This window comes from Aquarana catesbeiana, linkage group LG05 (genome assembly GCF_042186555.1).
Source record: "Aquarana catesbeiana isolate 2022-GZ linkage group LG05, ASM4218655v1, whole genome shotgun sequence".
NCBI lineage: Eukaryota > Metazoa > Chordata > Amphibia > Anura > Ranidae > Aquarana > Aquarana catesbeiana.
In genome coordinates, this window is record NC_133328.1 from 249357652 (window position 1) to 249377562 (window position 19911).

The window sequence follows — 19911 nt, forward strand, 5'->3', positions numbered from 1 at the left end:
GGAATCTGCAATCAACTGAAACTGCAGCATGCTGTAAATTTACCACTAAAACAGGCCTTACTGTCATGAATTGATATTTGAAAGTACTGTGCACTTTGCCTGCTTTGCAAAACATAGCAAGCTGCATGAAATCACATCCACCGTAAATGTACCCCAAGACGCTGGGAGCAAACAAGCTGACTCTCCCAGCACATGATCTCTGTCATTTGGCAGTAATCACGTGGCAATGCAGTGGTGCAAAGAAAAAACTGCTTAGCCATAAAATACTGTATCTGTCTACCCTTTATTGCTATATTGCAGCCAAGCACTTTGTAAAGATCAGTGGAAAAAAAAGATTAAAAGCAAAATCATTTAAAGCCAACTGACTGGAATGATTCCAATCAGGAAGGCACAATATACCCCTGGTCATCCAGGAGATCAATAGAGAGACCGCATTGACAGCAATATGTAGCATTAGTGCACTGCATGCTAGATTCTTCAGCAACAGAGACTGGTACTCTCTGTCAGAGCAAATATTTAGCATTCTTATAGCCATAAATGTCCCAGCATTGTCCAGTGTCAGCTGTTCAAATGTATGGGACTTTGTTGAAAATGGAAGGTGTTGTTGAAGTTCTAAGTGGGGTTTATTTTGGTTAGATTATCTACTTTGTCCAGAATTTAAAGCCCAAAATTGGAACACAAATGGTTGTTTTCTATGTTATGCTTTGATAGAAAAATATAAAAAAATATACATTATCCTTCTACTTGAAAAGTAAACACAAAAACTGAAATGCAGTCTTTCAAAGACAATTAACATTTTAAGAAACCAAGCAAATCACTATAAATTAAAACTTACATATTTTTCAAGATAGCATGTTTTGCTCCACATTTCTGTCAGCCATTAACCTACATACAGTGAACTTTTATTAAGAAATGAATTCTGACAAACTCTAGATGGTTTCTAGGCCATGTAATGTTTTCTCCTAAAATGATGTATGGATGTGTTTTGTTCCCATGCTTATCTTTCTATGCAAGGAACATTAAAAGAAAGCGTATATACACATACCAACCATTTTGCCCATGTCATGAGTAATGAATATATTTCCACTATGTTAGTTCTCAATTTACAAGATTTCACAAATAAACATAACTGTAGTACAATAATAAGGTATGCTTGACATACTCACAGCTCTAAGGCACATAGTAGCCAATATACATAGATCACAGAAAATGACATAGAACATTTGATGATTACTCAATGTGATCCATGCACTGTACAAATAAAGGTGACGTATAAGTTGCTTTTGAACATGTAGTATTTTTTAATGCAATGCCTAAAGCATTGTTGACCCCATGTTCATAAGTGGATTCCATTTTAACTAAATAAAATGTAGGAAATGTCAAAGAATAATGCAGTCACACAAACAATGAAAAACATTCACGCACATGCAGACGGATCTCTGTTAGTTTCTATTTTGTAAATAGACATGTATGGCGAGTGTGAATGACAGGTTAATTATCATTTATTTTAACACTGTATCATCATAAAGAAAACTGGTAAAAATGAAAAAAATCTATTTCAAATATCTACATGTAAAATTGTAGGCAGTGAAAAAGCACTTTTTTTGACAAAGAGTGTAGAATGATGTTATTTGTCAGAAATTACTGAATGCTTTGTTTAGTTACCACACACAAATTCACATATCAGACCATACAATACTGCTAAATAGCATTAGTCTTTTGTTGGTGTTGTAACATGTTAAAACTTACTGGGCAGAGAAAAACAAATATTTCCTTGCATCTTTTTTTTTTAAATTGGAAACTGAAGCAATATCTAGGACCACTGATGAAGAAACACTGTGGCATTGGTGTAATATACACAATGCACTATTTTTTATCTTAATGTACATCAAATACTTTACAACAAAGCAGTAACAAAAAGCAAGAAATATCTTGCAGTAGAGAGGAACCGTAAATGCAGCTTGAAGCCTAATTCACAATGAGGATAGTAAACAAAATGTGAACTGTTCCCCATAGGTTGTGTAAACTTTCATTCTTGTGCTTTATGTGCCACCTATGCTACGTTCACCCACCACCTATCCTTAATCATTGTATGCCTGTGTGCCATACCCTGCATTTGTACTCCCAGTTGTCAATTACTTATACTCTGGGCTCACCACTTAAATTGTTGCGAACTATGTTACACAGTTGCAGCTACCTTCTGTTTTACAAAGTTGCAACTACCTTCCATCTGAAAATTTTAACTTACCTGATATTAATAAACATTAGCTTATCTTAATTACAATGTCCTATGAAGTATTAGTTTCCAATACATTAGCCTTCTAAAACACCATAACCAATTTCCACAACAGTAATTAGGGTCTTTCTAAGGAACAGGCTTAATAAACTAAATTTTTGCAAGGAAAATGTCTTAAGTCAGGCATGCACATGCACAGATTCCTGGATCTGCGTCTCAAACCCAGGAGTCAGGGGAGGCCGGATAGTGGCTTGTTTCGTAGTTCAGTTCACTATAGGGGCGAGCTGCAGAATAAAAGTCGACATAATTTCCAGTTGACTTTAATCCCAGATGCATATTGTACTCTGCTGCGGGAGGGCGGTGATGCACCTGATCCTCAAAGAAGGAATCATCATAATTTCTTGTTGAGTTCTGAAAAGGTTGATAGGCTTCAAAGTCTTTTCTACTAGATTCTTGTGGAACTGGTTGTGTAGAAATCTAAATACAAACATTTAAATTGAGAGAAATTACATTTATGGGAAATATTTACATTTAATGTAGGTGTACAACTTTTTCAAACAGCAATCAAAATAATTCATATCTCTGTAAAAGTATCTTAACTACTTCAATACTGGGCACTTTCGCCCCCTTCCTTCCCAGACTAAATTTCAGCTTTCAGCGCTCTAACAATTTCAATGACAATTGCGCGGTCATACAATGCTGTACCCAAATGAAATTTTTATCATCTTGTTCCCACAAATAGAGCTTTATTTTGGTGGTATTTATTCATGACTCAGTTTTTTATTTTTTGCAAAATAAGAAATTTGGAAAAAAAACAATATTTTCTTCTTTCTATTTTAATAAAAATCCAATAAAATCGAATTTTGTCATAAATTTAAGCGAAAATGTATTCTGCTACATGTTTTTGTTTAAAAAAATCCCGTTAAGTGTATAATAATTGGTTCGTGTGATCACGGACACATGTGCGCAAATGATCATGTACAGATGTTCGCAGGTGATCATGGACATATGTGTGCAGATAAACATTGGGACATGTGATTTTACTGGGACATATGTGGGGGACAGGTGTTTTTACTATGTGGGGACATGTGTTTTGGGGGCATGTGTTTTGGGGACATTGTGTGTTTACTTTGTGTTTTTTTACATGTGTGGGGACACTAGACTGGTGATCAGTGAGTAAAAAGCTGTAAAAAACAGCTCATACTCACTGATCACCAGCTCGCTGCAGTGATCCGCTCTCCTCTCCTCACTGACAACTTCCATGTGAGGAGAGCAGATTGCCTAGCAACCGGCTCTGTGTTTACATCACATGATGGCTGTGATTTGACACGGCCGTCATGTAATCAGGAGGGCCAATCGCAGAGCCCTCCTACCGATCGGAGATGCACCGTGTCCGGGTGACACGAGCGCATCGGGATCGCGCCGCTGCGCGGGCACGCGCGCGCGATCCCGCTCCTTCTGAGGGATGTTCCTGAACGTCCACTCAGAAGGAGAGATAGCCCACCCAGCCGTTTATGTGCAGTGGCCGGGTGGGAAGTAGTTAATAGCCAGCAAAACAGAAAATTGAAAAATATTTTGTTTTGTAAGTGTACTGTCTGCCCTCATGTTGTAAAGTGCTGTGCAAACTGTTGGCGCTATATAAATCCTGTATAAAAGTAATAATAATAATATTTAAACCAAGGTCTTATATACAAGCATAAAATGTGTCTTGCACATGAACGAAAGGATAAGTTCACCTTTTGTAATATATTTCATGAAAAATTATTAATTCCGTCCAAATCAAAAAGTTCAAAGAAGATCAAAAACTACATTTAACATCATTGACAAAGACAACAAGGACCAGAAAATCATTTACTGCATTCAAATATAGATGTTTAAATGACCCACATGCCCCAGGCTTTTCCCTTCTCTATTCAAATACATTAACTGTTATCCCCATCTGTACCAACCTACACCAAAAAATGGCAGATAGTCTCTATTGGCAATAAGAATCGGAATATGGTTCAACTCTACCAAATGATTTTACAACTTGCTTTACAGGACACATAGAAGTGGGTTCCTTTTCTCACACTAGATGGAAATGCCCAATAGCTCAAGCATTTTCCACTATATTATACAATTAAATTACCACAATCTCAAATGCTTCCTTTAAAAAAAAAAATCTGAGGAAGACTCTTCTAAACTTGAAACCAATTTATGTTGACAAGAACTCACTTTAAAATGAACTAAGTCCAGTCTTAGGTTTCACTAAATTGGGTAAAGATGAATGAAAAATTGAAAGCCACAATATCAGGCACTGTGACATTTAAAAAAAAAAAAAAGGCAACCATGAATAAAGAGAAAAAGAGATGTCCCTGACAATGCAATACAATTTATATGCCATTACATAACTTGGTCATACTTTCCTTGACCATCCTCCCCCAACTCCCATAACCCATCTAGGCGACTACCCCCTTTCTTATCATTTTTCTTACCACTATTCCTCTGTGCTCGATCATAAGTTCATATCATTCCTCCAACACTAACCATATCACTCTTCTCCCAACTTCAATACCAACCATATCATCCTTCTCCCAACTTCAAAGATTGCTCACTTAAACAGAATATTCTGTTACAGCCACAAGAAAAACTCTGAAAATAACCTACCTCAATGTTTATATAAGAAACTGTAGCACTTCTTATATCAACATTAATAGATTACTATGGGGTTATTTACTAAAAGAAAATCCACTTTGCACTGCAAATGCACTTGGAAGTGCAGTCGCTGTAGATCCGTGGGGGGCATGCAAGGAAAATAAAAAACAGCATTTTAGCTTGCACATGATTGGATGCTAAAATCAGCAGAGCTTCCACTCATTTTAGATCTACCCCATAGATTCAGAGCGACTGCACTTTCAAGTGCACTTTGAAGTGCACTAGCATTGCAAAGTGGATTTGCCTTTCGTAAATAACCCCCTGTCTACCAAACTGAATTTGATAACTGAATTATTTGAATCTTGGTAAGATACAACTGTGAAAGTGCAAAATCAAAACTGTAATAAAAAATTACTGAACAAGAAAAAAAGCACAGAACACTTTTAGGACACTAACCTGATCAGCAGAACCTACAAAGTCAATACAAATGAATACAAATACAAACTCCAGTCAAATGAATGTGCATGGCAGAGTGTAATTAGAGGTGCAATTTTTTTATTCCCTTACTATTATGAAAAAGCCTGTAAAGCACCATTCAGAAATGCTCTGTGACTGGTACTCCGTATCATATTTCCCTAAGAGCTCTTTCACACTGGCACGTTGGGACGTCAGCGGTAAAGCGCCGCTATCTTTAGTGGCTCTTTACCATTGTTTTAGCGACGCTTTTCGTCTGCTAACGGTGCACTTTTAACCCCCACTAGTGGCCAAAAAAGGGTTAAAAGCTTTGCCAGCGCTGCCCATTGATTTCAATGGGCAGGGACGCTTTAGGAGCGGTGTATACACTACTCCTAAAGCGCCTTCAAGATTCTGCTTGCAGGACTTTTGACATCCTGTCAGCCCACAGTTCCAGTGTGAAAGCCCATTGGAGTGACAGAAGAGGAGCTTTGCAGGCACTATTTTTAGCGCTATAGCACCTGTAAAGCGCCTCAGTGTGAAAGGGGTCTTAATGTATGTAGGTGGTGTGGTGCTGAGATAATTTTGATGGATGCCAATGTATACATTTTTTCTGATGGGGAAACTATCCACGCCCTGACCAAATTTGCCTAATTGCCCTGGGGAAATGAAAAAAAAAAAAATCAAGTATGAAACACTGCATTTAAACATTTCATATTTTCATATCATTCCTGCTATGTACAAAGCTCATTAACTCAAACCTAAAAAAATAAAATAAATAAAAGTCAAGCAGCATCTCCACCACTTTCCCCAGACTGCTCCTGTATGACGTTTCAGACAGATACTTTAAAGGGTAACTCCACCTTTGTGGAAAAAAATAGTAAATTAAATAAATGTATAACATATACAAATGCAATATATGCCAAGTGCATCAGCTGATTAATCATGAAAAAGTCCCCTTCATTCTGACTTACTCTGCAGACTACAATCAGCCTCTTCCTCAAAAAGGAAACAGTTATGAATCTGCAACAAAGTTACTCTTTAAAAGCAAATGTTCTTTTTTTAGATATTTATTTGTGAAAAATGTTTTATACATAGTACAAAAAAAACTCTGGTCCATAACCATTATAGTTTCCCATTTATTCCATTAGCAGTTACATGGCCATGGCATTAAACCAACCGTCACTGGTGTTATGGTACTCTCTGCAGGTCAAAATAAGATACATCCTATGTTCATCCTATAAACAGTTAAAAGAGCAATAGAGATATGCCAAGGACAGGAACCCATAGCAAGCCACTCAGATCACATCTCATTAGAGTTAGTTATTGATTTGTAGTTTTGGGGTTATTACACTATACTATACTATACTATACTATACTATACTATACTATACTATGATATGCTCCCTTACTAAATATGACCCTAGCTACTTTTTTGACAGAAAGCTGCAATTAATTAAGGATTATAGGGTACTAAGTGACTCTGGGAGAGTTTAGCAGTGATGGGGGAAGTCAATATTTCTCATGCTGTACTGATTACAGCTAGAGTGTTGTATTTGCAAGGGAAAAAAAGGAAATTTTGCTATTAAAGCAGACCACCCACAGCAAGGTACAAACAATTGTACAGAAAATGTAATAATTAAATGTCACACTGTTAAAAGCTAAAGTCTCCACAAGTGTCAAAAATATTGCACATTACCAGCATAAATTCATAGCACTATAGAGCCACTATGCATGGGTGTAATTATGGGAAAGATCCCTTGAAATAAAATGTCATAAATAAAAAAAATACTTGCATATTATAATAGTTATGTAATCTCATTGTTGCTCCTAGGGCAAACAAGTGGATGCGTAATAGTAAGCGGGTCCATGTTGATCCGCTGGAGGCTGTGAGAGGAGATCTGTGAGAGGAGATCTGTGAAAGGGCATGTTATTGCGGTTGGCATTGTAGTCTGAAATACTGTTATAGCGGTTGCAATATGCCATTTATTATTTTAAGCCTATAACTGCTCAAGTCCTTACTGTACAAGAAATATTTTATGGAGGTACATTAATTTATGATCAATCAATGAAAAAGGGCATAGCAATGGTATCTTTATAGTGGACATCATTCCCATACCTAGTTTGCAGATATTTGGGGTGTCTCTACAAAAGTTTTTAAAAAATATTTTATGTAAATGTCATTGCAAGATTTCCATACATTTTTGCATACCTTTGTATGGTTGTTTATGCTCATTTCAATCCCTGTGAATTGCAGCAAGACTGTCACTTTTTTTTAAAACACATCAGACAACTAGGTTTGAAAGCAATCTAATGAATGTGACTAAGATCATTATATAGTAAACTTCAAAACTGTTTTTTTTCTGCAAGCCAGTGGCCGAATATTACTTGTGATTGTTATACGTGCACTTTTTGTTTTAGGCAGAATATATTGTGGTTTTTAGCTCATAATTTATGTAACCAGGACAGATAAATTGACTGCGATTTTTATTCTTATAGAGTAGTTATATGTCCCGGATCCCATGTACTACTTCCAAATAATTATTGCTTCATAATCAAAGTGGATTGCAGCATCAACAGTAAAGAAATATCCCAATTTGTCTGCATTAGATTACAATGTTGTACAATTTCATTTTCTTATGCAAGTTTTAACTCATTGTCCTAGTGGATTGCAATATTAACAGCAAAGGAATAACACAACATAACTGCTTCAGTTTGCAACTTAATTTTAAGGTGTGATATTTGCTGGATAATATAATTGTGAAAGACCCCTTCCTCCCCACCATTTATTTATATGACTCAATAGGGTTGATTTACTAAAGGTAAATAGACTGTGCACTTTGTAAAGTGCAATTGCACTCTGTAAGAGCAGTTGCTCCAGAACTTTGTAAATGAGCAGATGCTCTGCTGACTTCCATCATCCAATCATGTGCAGGCAAAATGCTGTTTTTTATTTTCTTTGCACGTGATTGGGTATTCTTTGCAAAGTAAAGTTTTACCTCATTTAACAAGCTCTCGAGCAACTGCACTTGCAGAGTGCAACTGCACTTTGCAAAGGGCACAGTCTATTTGCCTTTAGTAAATCAACCCCAAATGAATCCAATTTTGAGTGGTGTGATAAGACCCATGTATAATAAAAAACTGCTTGCATTTTTGAGTTGGAGAAAAAAAAAATAGCACTGGCACAATTCCACCCAGTTGGAATTTGTCATTGTACCCACATCCATCTTCCTTTTTACACTTTTGTACTAAAGCTTTGAAAAAAACTTTTTTTATGTATCACAAATTCATCTTCTAGGTTTTGAATCACAGAAGATACAGTATAGCATTTTGCATAATAGATTTCACGTCGGTCCATAGTTTAGATTGCATACATATCATAAGTGAGTCAAGTAGCAAGTAATACCACCTGGCCTCAAGATCAGAGTACCCTGCGAGAAACAGTTGACATCTAGAGTTAGACATCTACAACCCCCATCTCACCATATGTTGCAGTTTTGACACCATATAGTAATATGAGGTATCGCCACTCTACACTATCAAATGCCTTAACAGCATTTAGGGGCAGTATGGCTCAATTTCCCCAATTATCAGAAGGCAATTGTAAGCTCAAATACAATCTGTGAATGTTTATAGCAGTGCCGCTATTCAGGACAAAGTTCAAACCAGATGTACCAGTTCATGAATATTCTTTGCTAGTTGGTTGAGGAGCACCCTGGCAAATTTATCAATCAGAGGTCAAGACAGATATAGGTCTGTAAGATTCTGGTAGTGTTTGTTTTTTCCTAGGCTTTGGGAATACAATTATAGTCACCTTGTGCATTGATAAAGGTAAACAAGCCCTGTTCTTTAGCTGTCATAATAGTAGTTCAGGGAGCAGTACTTCTCCATATGTTTTTAATATCTCCATAAGGAAACCATCATTCCCTGATGCTTTATTAAAAAGGAATCTGCAACCACTTTCTGCTGTTCCTCCAGAATGATTGGAGCTTTTAACATCTTCCTGTCTGTCTCATCTACCTGGGGAAGGGCAGCACACTGTAAAAAGTGGGTAAGGTTAGAATAATCAAAAATAACTTACGTATCGTACAAAGATTCAAGGAAATGTCTAAATCCCTGTAGGAAGGAATGAGTGTCTGTAAGCTCCTGTCACAAGTTTGAGACGACTAAGGAGGCCACATTATTATGGCCATTGGGTGACTGCTATTTTCTCCTTCCTCATACTATTTTTGGGCCCTGAAAAATATTTTCTTTTACGCTTTATGTAGAGACAGTAAGGTACAACTGTGGGGGATCATGCCATAACCGTTTATTCTTTAAGGCTGGAGTTGCAAGATAGGTTAGCTATGCTTCTGCTGCACTTTTCATAATATTGCTCTGCCATTTTCTTATTGCAGTTTTAATTCTTTCATGCATAGGTCTCTGAGAAAGGCTTTCCAAGAGTCCCACAGAATTCAACAGGGTACCAAATGTCTGTTCTCAACAAAAAGCCAATAAACTTACTAAGAATATAGCAGGGTTCATAAAAAGGTGCAACAAAAAAGGGGATAAACGAACTTGAGGCATTTGCTGTCATTCTAGGTCATTTCACAATTCCATATTTCAAGTCTTTTCACAAAAGGGTTAGGCACATATGGGAAAATCAATATTATATATATATATATACATACAGTGGGGGTTATTTACTAAAGGCAAATCCACTTGCACTGAAAGTGCACTTGGAAGTAAAGTCGCTGCAGATCCGAGGGGGAAATGCAAGGAAAATAAAAAACAGCATTTTAGCTTGCACGTGATTGGATGATAAAATTAGCAGAGCTTCCCCTCATTTCAGATCTACCCCTTAGATTTAGAGCGATTGCACTTCCAAGTGCACTTTCAAGTGCAAGTGCAAAGTGGATTTGCCTTTCATAAATAACCCCCAGTATCTCCCAAAAGTGAGTACACCCCTCACATTTTTGTAAATATTTTATTATATCTTTTCATGTGACAACACTGAATAAATTACACTTTGCTACAATGTAAAGTAGTGAGTGTACAGCTTGTATAACAGTGTAAATTTGCTGTCCCCTCAAAATAACTCAACACACAGCCATTAATGTCTAAACCGCTGGCAACAAAAGTGAGTACACCCCTAAGTGAAAATGTCAAAATTGGGCCCAATTACCAATTTTCCCTCCCGGTGTCATGTGACTCATTAGTGTTACAAAGTCTCAGGTGTGAATGGGGAGCAGGTGTGTTAAATTTGGTGTTATCGCTCTCACTCTCCCATACTGGTCACTGGAAGTTCAACATGGCACCTCATGACAAAGAACTCTCTGAGGATCTGAAAAAAAGAATTGTTGTTCTACATAAAGATGGCCTAGGCTAGAATAAGATTTCCAAGACCCTGAAACTGAGCTGCAACATGATGGCCAAGACCATACAGCGGTTTAAAAGGACAGGTTCCACTCAAAACAGGCCTCACCATGGTCGACCAAAGAAGATGAGTGCACGTGCTCAGCGTCAAAGCCAGAGGTTGTCTTTGGGAAATAGACGTATGAATGCTGCCAGCATTGCTGCAGAGGTTGAAGGGGTGGCGGGTCAGCCTGTCAGTGCTCAGTCCATACGCCGCACACGGCATTAAATTGGTCTGCATGGCTGTCATCCCAGAAGGAAGCCTCTTCTACAGATGATGCACAAGAAAGCCCGCAAACAGTTTGCTGAAGACAAGCAGACTAAGGACAAGGATTACTGGAACCATGTCCTGTAGTCTGATGAGACCAGGATAAACTTATTTTGTTCAGCTGGTGTCAAGTGTGTGTGTGTGTGCAGAAACCAGGTGAGAGTACAAAGACAAGCGTGTCTTTCCTACAGTCAAGTATGGTGGTGGGGTGCCATGGTCTGGGGCCTCATGAGTGCTGCCGGCACTGGGGAGTTACAGTTCATTGAGGGAACCATGAATGCCAACATGTACTGTGAAATACTGACGCAGAGCATGAGCCCCTCCCTTCGGAGACTGGGCCGCAGGGCAGTATTCCCACATTATAACGTCTCCAAACACTACTCCAAGACGACCACTGCCTTGCCAAAGAAGCTGAGGGTAAAGGTTATGGACTGGCCAAGCATGTCTCCAGACCTAAACCCTATTGAGCATCTGTGGGGCATCCTCAAATGGAAGATGGAGTTCTCCAGTGGCAATCTGTGAAGCTCTGGTGAACTCCATACCCAAGAGGGTTAAGGCGATGCTGGAAACTAATGGTGGACACACAAAATATTGACACTTTGGGCCCATTTTGGACACTTTCACTCAGGGGTGTACTCACTTTTGTTGCTAGCGGTTTAGACATTAATTTTACACTGTTACACAAGCGGTACACTCACTACTTTACATTGTAGCAAAGAGTAATTTCTTTAGTGTTGTCACTTGAAAAGATGTAATAAAATATTATCAAAAATGTGAGGGGTGTACTCACTTTTGTGAGATACTGTATATATATATATATATATATATATATATATATATATATATATACACACACACACACATATATATACACACACTATATTACCAAATGTATTGAGACACAGACTTTACACGCACATCAACTTAAATGGCATCCCAGTCTTAGTCTCTAGGGTTCAATATTGAGTTAGCTCACCCTTTGCAGCTATAACAACTTCAACTCTTCTGGGAAGGCTGTCCACAAGGTTTAGTAGTGTGTCTATGGCAATGTTTGACCATTCTTCCAGAAGAGCATTTGTGAGGTCAGGCACTGATGTGGACGAAAAGGCCTGGCTCACTGTCTCCGCACTAATTCATCTCAAAGGCATTCTATTGGCTTGAGGTCAGGACTCTGTGCAGGCCAGACAAGTTCCTTCACCCCAAACTCACTCATCCATGTCTTTATGGATCTTAGTTTGTGCACTGGTGTGCAGTCATGTTGGAACAGGAAGGGGCCGTCCCCAAACTGTTCCTACAAAGTTGGGAGCATGAAATTGTCCAAAATGTCTTGGTATGCTGACACCTAAAGGAGTTCCCCTCAATGGAACTAAGGAGCCAAGCCCAACCCCTGAAAAATAATCTCACACCATAATTCCCACTCATCCAAATGATTTGAACCAGTGCACAAAGCAAGGTCCATAAAGACATGGATAAGCGAGTTGGGGGTGGAGGAACTTAACTGGCACAGGAAATTTGGTCAAAATAGTTGGCAAAAAATACTGGAGGAACATTTGCATTCATCAGCCAGGAAGCTGCGCATGGGACGTACTTTTACATTCCAACATGACAATGATCCAAAACACAAGGCCAAGTTGACCTGTCATTGGCTACAGCACAATAAAGTGAAGGTTCTGGAGTGGCCATCTCAGTCTCCTGACCTCAATATCATTGAGCCACTCTGGGGAGATCTCAAATGTGCAGTTCATGCAAGACAGCCCAAGAATTTACAGGAACTGGAGGCTTTTTTGCCAAGAGGAATGGAATGGGCAGCTTTACCATCTGAGAAAATAAAGAGCCTGATCCACAAATACCACAAAAGCTGTCATTGATGTTAAAGGTGGCAATACACGGTATTAAGAACTGGGGTATGTAAACTTTTGATCAGGGTCATTTGGGTAGTTTCTGTTGCCATTATGATTTAAAAAGAGTAAACACAGTTGATTGATAATAAATGGCTTCAGCCAAACACTAACCATGAATGAAAGAAAAGTTTGTGTTATCATTCATATTCTCTCAAAAAAGGCCAAGAAATCATAAATTCTGCCAGGGTATGTAAATTTATGAGCACAACTGTATATTATATATACACACACACACACACACACACTGTATAGATTGACTGTGTATGTGTGTATATATATATATATATATATATATATATAAAACCAGCGATGAGTATGAATATACACACTACACTGGCAAAAATCTAGAGAGGAGACCTCTGAAACAATGTCCCTTAATAGTGGGCCCTAAAAGCGTAGTTTCACCTGTATAAAGACTAGGGAGTGGGGCAGGGTTGGGCTGGAAAAGAGGTATAGGTGAGGGTTAAAAGGGTAATAGAAAGAGGGCATTCCACAGGTACACCTTGACCTATAAGTAAGGGAAGTCTGCCTCAAAGCCAGGAGAAAGTGTGAGATTCGGAGATACTATGTTGGCAGATATTAAACCATTTTATTGGGGGAATTTGGATTCAGTTTCATGTGAATCAGTATATAATGGACTCTGGACCTAGTTTCAGCTACAGAAATTATAGGTGTTTTTTAGGTCTTGCCTATTGTTTGTTTTGCCACCATTGGAACATAAAGCAACAGCCAAAAATGTACTTTGAAAAGACCAGGGGGCTGAGTTTAAAGCTGAAGTTTATTTAAGAATATTTGGTGGGATACAGCACGAGGAACATGTTGCCTCAAATGAAGGGTATCTTATCTCCTGCCAACTGCTCTTTATTTGAAAAATCCTTCCTTCAATGATGCCAGCTCCTCCTCATAGTGGTGAATTTCCAGCGCTGCATGGGTTAACTTGCCTCAGCTGCAACAGTGAAGGATCACGTCAATTACCCTCCCTTGTGCCCCTCTCACCCATTCACAGAAATCTTTGTATTATTTGCTCAGAATGAGATGCATTCTGTGAATAGAGTTGAGGCAAATAAATGCCCCTCCTGCAATCACAGAATAATTGTTCACTGTTGGCTGGACAGAGGATATTTCTCATAAGAGAAGGTATGTTATGTTCCTGGTGCTGTGTTCCAGAAAATATTTAAATATTCAGCTTTAGGCTAGGTTCACACTGATGGCTGATTCAAATTTCAGTGCAATTTTCAAGTGCAATTGCAGTGCGACTTGATGCAATTTTGATGCAGTTTGGATACAGCTGCAATTTCTGTGCTGGGGAAGAAAACCTGCTGGAATTGTATGACAATAATACATTGAAGTCTATGGGCTACAAAATCGCACTGCATTGCACCAAAGAAGCATAGGACCCTTTCCCAAAGTCAGATCGCAGCTGCGCTGCATTGATGTAAACAGACTCCATAATAAACAATGGTATTTCCTCTGTCATGCTTTTCAGTGTGATCCGATTCACATTGCATCAGTGTGAACCCAGGCTTTAGAAGTACATTTTTTTGCTCATAGGAAATTGTTAAGCTTTTATAAGGGAATTGTTGATCAACTTTGTCAGTAAATGAAATTTCTGCCTATAATTGCAGAATAACTGGCCAGGTCTGCCATACATGATAAAAATTATATGTGATTATAAACTCAGAAGCCTAACAGAGAATATCCTGGCACAAAGTGGGCAATTTGTGCAGACATGATGTACCAGCACATCAGGACTTTACAATAGACTTTGCCTGCTAGGGAGCATGAGCACGATTTTGTGGCATCTGATATCTGGGTCCAATGCTGGGCATCCAATTCTATTTCTCGATAAGCCTCCCATTTCTGGGTATATTTGGAAGGGGGGGGGGGGGGGTCATTTGGTAAAGTTAACAGCATATTATACAATAGAGAGGTCCAGAGAATGCAGATTGTTTAGTCACCTCTGTTTGAAGGGGGTAAGATGGAGTGGGACATCTGGTAATTTTACGCTAGATTGTAGAAAATGTTTAATTTTGAGGTATTAAATTCGCTGTTTGGAAGTTCCTTCTCACGCTGTAGTACTTGGAAGAGTTTTTAATCCCATCCTTGGTAATCAGATGGTAAACTTGGTCATGTCCTGCACTATCTATTCCTGAAAGGTTATATGGATATGAAGACTAGGCAAGAGACCAGGTTATAAGTAAAGGCCATAATTGGTTTATAAAAGGTTTGTAGGCCTGCCGTGGATTTTAAAGCATGGATGTTACTTAGGATATAATAAAGTTAAAGTGCACCGAAGGCATATGCAGTCTCCACTCGCAGGAGTCTAAATCAGGCATGGACTGAGGGGAAGAAAAAGGAAGGGCTGCAGCATCTACCTCGGTATAACAGACATATCAAAAAGTAGACACAATGTGCAATTGGGAACAACAAGTAACAAGAGGGCATACTGTAAAACACAGTAATAATCCACAGAGCAGGAGACGTTCTGTCCATCCAATATTAATTATTTTAAAGCGAACCTGGCCTACTAAGGTAAAAGGAGTGCTAACGTGCAGGCACCTTGTGGTGGCCCTAATTACCTGCACTAGTCATCAAATCAATCCGGTTCCCTCCTGAAGGTCCTTGAACCATAGGACCAGACTGCGTATAGGGCCTAGATGTCCAACATGCAAGATTAGGCACTGCTCCCTCCTGATGCAACCTCTGTATCATTTGAAATTAAACATCTAACAGAGCACCTTTTCCAATTAGGCCTTCTATGAACTGTCTCCTAATGTTTCAATTCCTATCTACAGGAGGAAAACTCTCTTTTCATATACTTTTTGATTTGAGAAGAGAAAAATTTGTTATGGAGCTGGTTAGATGATGTATTTTTACTTAAAATATGTGGTTATGGAAATTAAATGTTATACCAATGAAGTCATTGAAAATAATTTATTTATATAAATGTTGCATATGTCAAAATCTAAAACGAATATGTCCGTAAGGCAAGCTAATAAACTGTAAGAATATGCTGTAAATGACTCAAATAAAAAAAAGAGCAGCTAAATATATATATGTTTAAACATCACATACCTGATTGTGTTTCATATCGTCGGCAGGTGGACCAAACGAATTTCTATATAAGGTTGAGGATCCAGTGTTTTGATCTTAAGAAAAGGTTTAAGAAAATGAATTGTATGAAAAAACCCAATGCCGTATTTAGCACCTAAAATTTCACATTCACATGCAGATTTGATCGTCATTTCCTCTAAAATAGACAACAATTAAATGGTATAAATTGCAGCCTAATTGTGCTGTTTATGATGAGCAATATACAGTGCCTTAAAAAAGTATTCATACCCCTTGAAAGTTTCCATATTTTGTCAAGTTACAACCAAAAATGTAAACTTATTTTATTGGTATTTTATGTGATAGATCAACACAAAGTGGCACATAATTGTGAAGTGGAAGAAAAATGAAAAATGTTTTTTGACATTTTTTACAAATAAATATCTGCAAAGTGTGGCGTGCATTTGTATTCAGACCCCCTGACTCAATACTTTGTAGAACCACCTTTCACTACAATTACAGCTGGAAGTCTTTTTGGGGATGTCTTTACCAGCTTTGCATATCTAGATAGTGTGACATTTTTTGCCCATTCTTCTTTGCAAAATAGCTCAAGCTCTGTCAGACTAGATGGAGAGCGTCTGTGAACAGCAATATTCAAGTCTTGCTACAGATTCTCAATTGGATTTAGGTCTGGACTTTGACTGGGCCACTCTAACATATGAATATGCTTTGATCTAAACCATTCTACTGTAGCTCTGGCTTTCTCCCAGACCACCTGTCTGTATGGTTTAGGGACCACCAACTGTTCAATAATTTCATCAATCTTTTTATATACACGATACAGTAAATCCTTATTTAAAAACAATAATATACATATATACAGTATCTCACAATAGTGAGTACACCCCTCACATTTTTGTAAATAGTTTTTTATATCGTTTCATATGACAACACTGAAGAAATGACACTTTGCTACAATGTAAAGTCATGAGTGTACAGCTTGTATAACAGTGTAAATTTGCTGTCCCCTCAAAATAACTCAACACACAGCCATTAATGTCTAAACCGCTGGCAACAAAAGTGAGTACACTAATAAGTGAAAATGTCAAAATTGGGCCAAAGTGTCAATATTTTGTGTGGCCACCATTATTTTCCAGCACTGCCTTAACCCTCTTTGACATGGAGTTCACCAGAGCTTCACAGGTTGCCACTGGAGTCCTCTTGCACTCCTCCATGATGACATCACGGAGCTGGTGGATGTTAGAAACCTTGCGTTCCTCCACCTTCTGTTTGAGGATGCCCCACAGATGGCCAATGGGGTTTGGGTATAGAGACTTCTTTAGCAAGACAGTGGTCGTCTTGGAGGTGTGTTTGGGGTCATTATCATGTTGGAATACTGCCCTGCAGCCCAGTCTCCAAAGGGAGGGGATTATGCTCTGCTTCAGTATGTCATAGTACATGTTGGCATTCACGGTTCCCTCAATGAACTGTAGTTCCCCAGTGCTGGCAGCACTCATGCAGCCCCAGACCATGACACTCCCACCACCATGCTTGACTGTAGGCAAGACACACTTGTCTTTGTACTCCTCACCTGGTTGCCGCACACACGCTTGACACCATCTGAACCAAATAAGTTTATCTTGGACTCTCATCAGACCACAGGACATGGTTTCAGTAATCTGTGTCCTTAGTCTGCTTGTCTTCAGCAAACTGTTTGCGGGCTTTCTTGTGCATCATCTTTAGAAGAGGCTTCCATCTGGGATGACAGCCATGCAGACCAATTTGATGCAGCGTGCGGCGTATGGACTGAGCACTGACAGGCTGAGCTACCATCCCTTCAACCTCTGCAGCAATGCTGACAGCACTCATATGTCTATTTCCCAAAGACAACCTCTGTTTATGATGCTGAGCACGTGCACTCAACTTGTTTGGTCGACCATGGTGAGGCCTGTTCTGAGTGGAACCTGTCCTGTTAAACCACTGTATGGTCTTGGCCACCATGCTGCAGCTCAGTTTCAGGGTCTTGGCAATCTTCTTCTAGCCTAGGCCATCTTAATGTAGAGCAACAATTCTTTTTTTTCAGATCCTCAGAGAGTTCTTTGCCATGAGGTGCCATGTTGAACTTCCAGTGACCAGTATGAGAGAGTGAGAGCAATAACACCAAATTTAACACACCTGCTCCCCATTCACACCTGAGACCTTGTAACACTAATGAGGCACATGACTCGGAGGAGGGAAAATGGCTAATCGGGCCCAATTTGGACTTTTTCACTTAGGGGTGTACTCACTTTTGTTGCCAGCGCTTTAGACATTAATGGCAGTGTGCTGAGTTATTTTGAGGGTACAGCAAATTTACACTGTTATACAAGCTGTACACTCACTACTTTACATTGTAGCAAAGTGTCATTTCTTCAGCGTTGTCACATGAAAAGATATAATAAAATATTTACAAAAATGTGAGGAATGTACTCACTTTTGTGAGATACTGTATATGCGCACTGTATATACATATGATGAAGGTAAATAGTAACGCTACAGATAGTATTAACACTCGTATAAAACCCCACAGTGATAGGATGTAGAGAGATTAAATTATTAGTCCATGAGCAGTGTAATAATCAGACACTTCATTGCTGAGCTCCAACTGTGACCACAACATGTGAGCAAACGTGCCACTGCTTCCCCAATCAGATGGACACTCACCAGCTAATATTGCCTCACACTCTCGTGTTTTGGCAAAAAGAGCAATCACACTGAGGCGCTTTTCAGGCACTTTCGCACTAAAAAAAGTGCCTGAAAAGCTCACAAAAATTCCATCAAAATCAATATATGCTTTCACTCCGGTGCACTGGCGGGGAGGTAAAAAAACTCCTGCAAGCAGCATCTTTGGAGCATGTTTGGAGCGCTTCAAAAGTGCCCCTCTCTATTGAAATGAATGTGAAACTCCTGCAAACAGCATCTTTGGAGCATGTTTGGAGCGCTTCAAAAGCGCCCCTCTCTAATGAAATTCCAATAGAACCTGACATCTGCCCAAATTTGTTCCATATAATTCAACTGCAAAAGTGTATTTGCTAACAAATATTACATTACCATGATAATTATTTAGTTCAGTTGGGAGGCCACTTTGGTGAAAAAAAATGACTGACATAGTTGCCATAGATAGGCTTTAGAGCAGTCATAGGTAGGGATGGGCGAATGGTTGGGCCTGAGCATCAGTTTGGGCCAAACATTTGCCCGTTCGCCGAACACCCAAATTTGCAGGGTGGTCACCCCAATGAACCCCCTGCAATGCACTGAGTGCTGCACAGTGCATTCTGTGCCCTGATTGGGCAAAGCTTTGCCCAATCAGGGAGCAGTATAAGCTGGTTGATAAGGAGCAGGGTGGGAAGCCGGCCGCGGTGTCCTTAACAACCGATGAGTCATCAGCTGGGTTTTCCCGCTAACAGCTGAACATTAAAAAAAAAGTGGCATAACAAGTCTGGTATGGATTTGGAAGGATAAGAAGGATAAGAAGGATGAAAGGGTTTCTAGATTAGGATTTGGAACCCCTTGTCAAAAACTGTCTACTGCATTTTTTCACACTACACTACTTTTTTGTGGTGAATGAGTAGGGGTACAATGTACCCCATTCTCATTCATTTGGGGGGGAGGCCGGGATCTGGGGGCCCCCTTTGGTAAAGACCCCGACAACACCAGGCAAGGGTTGTCAAAAAGAGGCCCTTGTCCCCATCAACATGGGGGCAAGGTGTTTTGGGGTGGGGGGCGCTCGCTCGTCCCCTCCCTTTCCCGACATGCCGGGCTGCATGCTTGGATAAGGGTCTGGTATAGGTATTGTTGGGGACCCCATGCCATTAATTTTTTTACATTTTGGCGAGGGGGGTCCCCTCCGAATCCATACTACACCCAAGGGCCTGGTATGGACTTGGGGGGGAACCCCACCCTGTTTTTTATCACAGTTTTTTTTTTTTTTACAC

At 39.3% G+C, this 19911-nt stretch overlaps 1 protein-coding gene across 8 annotated transcripts in view; it reads right to left on the reverse strand.

Moving 5' to 3' along the window:
* Positions 1–1486: 1486 nt before the first annotated feature.
* CTNND2 (catenin delta 2) overlaps positions 1487–19911 on the reverse strand; it is a 1213609-nt gene continuing 1195184 nt past the window's right edge. For all 8 annotated transcript variants that reach the window (XM_073630701.1, XM_073630699.1, XM_073630697.1 and 5 more), the window contains 2 exons: positions 15962–16035; positions 1487–2713 (listed from right to left, as the gene is read on the reverse strand). In XM_073630701.1, coding sequence (XP_073486802.1) covers positions 2453–2713; positions 15962–16035 — 335 coding nt within the window. In that variant the 3' untranslated portion in view covers positions 1487–2452. The remainder of the gene's footprint in view (positions 2714–15961; positions 16036–19911) is intronic.